The sequence below is a fragment of the Myxocyprinus asiaticus genome, chromosome 12, assembly GCF_019703515.2.
Source record: "Myxocyprinus asiaticus isolate MX2 ecotype Aquarium Trade chromosome 12, UBuf_Myxa_2, whole genome shotgun sequence".
Taxonomy (NCBI): domain Eukaryota; kingdom Metazoa; phylum Chordata; class Actinopteri; order Cypriniformes; family Catostomidae; genus Myxocyprinus; species Myxocyprinus asiaticus.
The window spans coordinates 43,563,714-43,570,459 of NC_059355.1; the positions used below are offsets into that span (position 1 = coordinate 43,563,714).

Consider the following 6,746-nt stretch of genomic DNA (forward strand, 5'->3'; position numbering starts at 1 on the left):
GTCTGAGGTAACAGCACTTCGATGTTCCGGGGCGAATTCCAAACTGCATTTATTGCTTCCTTGAAGGGCACTGCTGCGGGAGGGGATGCCTCTCGAACGCTCATTCAAAACGAAAGTGAGAAAATGAATCTTTTCTCGAAGGACCCTTCCAGACTGTTAGTGAAGGGTACATTCATACAGTAATGCCATGTTTCCTTCAGAGTACCCACTTCAAGGGCTCTGCACTTCAGAGTGAGTAGGGCATATAGGGAGGATCACTCGCGATTGGAATCCGCCCTGATCTGCTAAAGCGTGCGCTGTTAAAGGCACCTCCACTTAATTTTCTTTAATACACCCGTGATTTACAAAAGAAATCTCATAATAACACATTATTACTGTTATTGTGAAATTATTACGAGATTTTAATATTGTTTTATTTAACTATTTTAATGTAATTATTAAAATGTCTTCCCTTTTTCTGGATGACCAAAAGGGCGCCCCTGCTTCCCCCCTTCTGTGCACGTCACAGTCCACACCTATCATATCACTTCTGAAGACATTGATTTAACCACTGGAGACATTTGGAGTACTTTTATGTTGCCCTTATGTGGATTTTGGAGTTTAAAAATGTTGGCACCCATTCACTTGCATTGTATGGAACTACAGAGCTGAGTTATTCTTCTAAAAATCTTCGCTTGTGTTCAGCAGAAGAAAGAAAATCATACACATCTGGGATGGCATGTGGGTGAGTAAATGATGAGAGAATCTTCATTTTTGTCTGAACTATTCCTTTAAGACTGGATTTTTGTCATTTACACATTTCAATTTCATAACAAATTTCCATCAAATTGAATTGTGTTATCTTTAACAAAATTAAATTAATAAAACTTAAAATATTTTGTTTTATTTCATTTTGTTAAAGATTACTCAATTTAAATAGATGGAAATTTGTTATGAAATTTCAAAAATCTTGAAAATATTTTTTTCTTTGTTATATAACCTGCCTACTGTTTTTAGCACAATAAACCATGAATTGGACAGGCACATAAAAAATTCTAGTTTACATACGTACATCGAATTAGGCCAGATTTCTCGTGTGTCTGAATACATGTGTACGATCTTTATCCAGTTGGTTTCTTAATTCGTTTATGTGTGTCTTTAGTTGGAATTTGAAAAGTCGAGGACGTCTCAGATGGAGCGGGAGAACAAACGGCTGCACGATCAGTTAGAAGATGAGCGTGTCCAGCATAAACAGCTCATAACGGCACTAAGTCGGGAATGCAAGCGTTCCGGCTCCCGTGCACATGAGGAGTCCCAGCGTGCCAATGAACTCAGCCATCGCCTTGATCGCGAACGAGCATCCAACCAGACTCTGTTGGCGGAGCTGGAGGAAGAAAAGATGCGGGCTATGCAGATGGAGGCCAGAAGAGAGGAGCTATTGGCCGAGATTGACACTGAAAGAGAGCAGCTTGGGCTGAGATTACGAAAGGAGGAAGCACGTTGCAAGGAGCTACAGGAAGAATTGGAGATGTCGAGGAGAACGATGAGCAACGGAGCTTTTGAGACAATTGTGGAGAAATCAAACAAGACCCAACCAAAGATGAATGGACACCATGTTCCAGCAGAAGAAGATGGGCACTCTGAGAGGCAAAGAAAGGAGAATGTACCAGAAAATCAAGCCATCTCTCCTGACATGCCCGGTCTACAAGCTGCGTACCAAGCTGGCATCAACCAGCGCTTCCATGCAGCACGTCATAAATTCCAATGCACCCCTGATCCTGATACCCAGACCATCCCCTCCCCTCCACCTGGTGCACATGACCTCTCTCCCATTGTTGCCCATGTAGCTCAACCAAACAGCACTTCTCCTAAACAGGTCACCCGCAGCACGGTCACCCACGCCCTGAGTCGTTTCAGCACTCAGCAAGGTTCCAGCAAACCTGCCGCCCCCAACAGCTCCCCTTACGGCACAGATTACCGCACCTTGGCCCATTCCGGGATGATGTCTCCCACTATCAGGTCTCCAACTATTCCCAGAGCCGAGAGAGGAAACCCACCCCCGATCCCACCCAAGAAACCAGGCCTCGCTGAAACTCCACCTTCTCCGGCCACTCTCCGAGCTAATTGTGGACGCATCAATAACCCAGACAACAACAAAGAACCAGACCTGTTGCTGTCGTTTAACAGCTAGCAAGCACAAAGCATCATGAATATGATATTTCATACTCTACAAGGCCAAAATTATGTGGACATTGTCTTTTAATTAACAAGTTTGGCTATTTCAGTAATTTCAGTGAAGACAAATCTTAATGCTACAGAATATAAAGGAGGACCAACTTTCTATTAATGCCGATGGTTTTGAAATGTAAAGAATGTTCTGCGTTCAAAGCCATTTAAGCTCAATTAACAACATTTGTGGCATAATGTTAATTACCATAAAAACGTTTTGAATCATCCCTTGTTTATTAAAAAAAAAAAAAAAAAAAAAGAATCAAAAATTGCAGTTGCAGTAAGTAATTTAAAGTGGAAGGGAATGGGGCCAACCCATAAACACTCAAATAAATGCTGTTTCGAAAGTATAGCCACAAAACTTAAAAATTAGGTGTAAAACATAATTTTAGTGTAGTAAAATCAGGAATTTACCAGCGTTATGGCATTTACCAGATTACAGGGTTTGCATGTTACATCGTCATGACAACCAAGTTGTAATATTGGATATATATTTACACAGATAAGATTAGTAAGCGATTTTATCAAGCTAAAATCATGTTAACAGGCATAATGTTTGTGTCTTGTGGCTATACTCTTGAAACCGTGTGTATTTTAACATTTATGGACTGGCCCCATTTACTTCCATTGCGAGTGCCTTACTGCAAGCACAATTTTTGCTTTTTTGCTTTTTATAAATGAGGGTTGAGTCTAAATTATTCTTTGTGGTAATTCAAATTCGGCCATAAATGCTATTGATTAAGCTTAATTTGTATTGAACCCAGAACATTGCTTTAAATGCTCAAAAAACACATGCATGTTGTGTTGGGCTGTCTATATACTGTACTTTTGGACATATATAGACATTTTGGACGCATGACCATGAACTTGTCAAACACTGTTTGTTATTTTTTGTAGAGGACATTTCAGGATCTTTTAATCATTCAAACATATATTATCTTTTGTAACATTGCAATGATAATCTCATTGGTGTTTGCATGACATTTAACATTATCAGATGCATTTTAATTGTGTGCATGAATTTAAAAACATATTATACATTCTGTATGTTACCAAACCCTACATGACAAAGTCACTTGATTTACACTGACAATCTGGAACCAACTTTTATAAATAGATTATATTTATATATTTGACAAATATTTATATACAGTATACAGTATACACGAGATGACATCTGAATAGTTTCATTTTAATTTCTCCCCCCAGTTATCTAGTTTATACACTGAATTGTATATTTAACAGACTGCATGTACAAACAATGAAATGCTTTCTCACAAAAGCAGTTTGTTTTTGTAGATCTAAAAAATTCAATTTAAGCCTAAAATTTTACATCAATTTTTACGTGCTTGCTCTGAATCATATAAATTGCACACTTGTATCACCTTGTTCCTGGAACATTCTGTTTATTTTAGACATTTCTTTTTGGGATCATCTGTTTGCTGATATGTATGTTATTTTTCATAAACCAAGATTATTGTACTTAATTAATTTAGCATATAATTGATTGTTATAATATTATGCTTGTTGGCATGGGTTGAAACAAAGTATTATGGATTACATGTAAATTGCATTATATAATGCCTTAACCCAGCCAGGAGGGGGCACTGGCTGGTAAAGTAGCACATACAGGTACAGTATCACCCATCCTCAGCCATTCATAGCCTATGTTAAGAATGGAATACTAGCAGACTGCATACAGCACAGTATACACTGTATACTTAGTGCCTACTGTTTTTATAATTCTATTTGGAACGGTATGCATTTTGCAACAATATTTTGTTATCATAACATGAAATAAAATCATATATTTTTAATTTTGGATCTAATGTTGTGTAATAATGTATTTTTGAGGGTTCTAAACAGCATGACATGGACTAAGTTTTTGTCTATCTGTTGCAAAGAGTTTAATATAGGGTGATCAATCACATGGTCTTCATGGCCCAGGTGATTGCCTCAAACAATTGTCTCTGGAGTGCCCATGAAGCAAAGATCCAGGTTGTGAACTTGAATGGGAATGCCAATGGAAAGCTCTCCAGTTTTTTTTAGACCTCCTTGAACAAAACAAACAACAACAAATATTTAGTGCACCTTTAACAATGATAGTTTTAATTTTCATGATATACTGTGTTGATTAAACACTCACTACAGCATCTGCGGACTCCAGCTCTGAGCGAAGCGTGTGAAAAATGTGTGCGCATCTCATGCATCCATGTGAGACTAACAGGAGTGGGGATCACAGTTTAACCAGCCAGGAGCCTCTCCCTAAATCCCCTCTTTATATGTGTGTGAGTGTGTGTGGCCCGGGAAACAGAGAGGCAAACACGCATGAAGTATGTGCCACTCTGCCCCCCGGTCACAATGGGCTTACCAGGTTCCAATCAAGCACAAACTCGCAGCTTATTCAATCTGGAACGGGACTGAACAACATTTACACTTAAAGGAATAGTTCACCCAAAAATGAAAATTCTGTCATTATTTACTCACCTTAATGCAATTACAAACCCACATGCTGTGATTTTCTCAGTGAAACACAAAAGGAGAATGTTTAAAGAGTCGTCAGACCGTTCTCTTCCATGTAACGAAGGTTCATAGTGACCATGGCAAAAAAACAAACAAAAAACTAGTCCATACAACTTGCGCCCTATATTCCAAGTCTTCTGAAGCCAAATAACAGCTTTGTGTGAGGAACAGAGTCAAATTTAATTCATTATTGTCTGAAAATCTTCCCCTCCATTGCAGCTCTTAAATGTCATTCTCCGTTTCACATATGTGTTCGGTTATGACATGCGAGAACCAATGACATTTACAATCCGTGACACCATACCTGGTGAGACAAGTCTAAAAGCATTTTTGAATCTGACACATGATTTCAAGATTAGATTTCAGCAGAGGGGAAAATTAATAGTGAATAACAACTTAAATATCAGTCTGTTCCTCACACAAAGCTATAGTTTGCCTTCAGAACACCTGGAATGTAGAGCACTAGTCATTCAGTGTGTACTACATTTATGGTTATTTTATAGTGTTTTTTGTCCTTTTTGGTGCTTAACAGCCGTGGTCACAATGTTGGGTGCGGGAGGTGAGCTACAATTCTTTATTAATTCTCCTTTTTGTGTTACACTGAAAAAACAACAGCATACAGGTTTAAAACTACAATAAAGGTGAATCAATTTCATTTTTGGGTGAATTATAGGAACTCCCCTCAATCCTCTCCCAGTTATCATAGATTCTGACATTTCTAATAGCTGTCCAAGAATGTCCTGTAAAATATCAATGGTTCTTTTTCTGCTGGCTAATGCAATGCGTGGTCACCCCCTCTGGTGGACACTGCTAATTAACATTCCTGTTTGGTATAGTAGGTTGAGGTTGCGAGGCCAACAGGGACGCATCTTTCTCCCACACATTGCTATAATCACCAGCTCCTCTAGATCAGGGGAGGGGAGGCCACTGACCTCTCTGTACCGAAAGGGCATGTCACAAATTATTGGTGGACATCCTGGGTCTAAAGGGTTAAGCATTCTTGTCATACACTGTTTTGAGACATCATCGAGATGACAGAGAAGAACTGTAGTTGAAATCAGTAAGTTCTTGGTGCTAGCAATGATCTACATGCACTGAATGCAAGCACACTCTAAATATTGTTCAAAATATTAAACAATGGATGGACAGATAGATAGATAGAAGAGTGACAGACAGAAAGACAGACAGATAGATAGATAGATAGACAGAAGAGTGACAGACACACAGATAGATAGATAGATAGACAGAAGAGTGACAGACAGACACACAGACAGATAGATAGATAGATAGATAGATAGATAGATAGACAGAAGAGTGACAGACAGACAGATAGATAGATAGATAGATAGATAGATAGATAGATAGATAGATAGATAGATACTGTAGACAGATAGACAGAAGAGTGACAGACAGACAGACAGATAGATAGATAGATAGATAGATAGATAGATAGATAAATAGATAGAAGAGTGACAGACAGACAGATAGATAGATAGATAGATAGATAGATAGATAGATAGATAGATAGATAGATAGATAGATAGATAGAAGAGTGACAGACAGACAGACAGATAGATAGATAGATAGATAGATAGATACTGTAGACAGATAGACAGAAGAGTGACAGACAGACAGACAGACAGATAGATAGATAGATAGATAGATAGATAGATAGATAGATAGATAGATAGATAGATAGATAGAAGAGTGACAGACAGACAGACAGACGGATAGATAGATAGATAAATAGATTGATAGATAGAAGAGTGACAGACAGACAGATAGATAGATAGATAGATAGATAGAAGAGTGACAGACAGACAGACAGACGGATAGCTAGATAGATAAATAGATTGATAGATAGACAGAAGAGTGACAGACAGATAGATAGATAGATAGATAGATAGATAGATAGACAGATAGATCGATAGATAGATAGAGAGATAGAAGAGTGACAGACAGACAGACTGACAGACAGACAGATAGATAGATAGATAGATAGATAGATAGATAGA

General features: G+C 38.2%; 1 protein-coding gene across 1 annotated transcript in view; it reads left to right on the forward strand.

Moving 5' to 3' along the window:
* Positions 1-4,025, forward strand: part of LOC127449347 (CTTNBP2 N-terminal-like protein) — a 30,893-nt gene extending 26,868 nt beyond the window's left edge. Inside the window, exon 5 of the mRNA XM_051712712.1 lies at positions 1,142-4,025. Coding sequence (XP_051568672.1) covers positions 1,142-2,170 — 1,029 coding nt within the window. The 3' untranslated portion in view covers positions 2,171-4,025. The remainder of the gene's footprint in view (positions 1-1,141) is intronic.
* Positions 4,026-6,746: the final 2,721 nt, after the last annotated feature.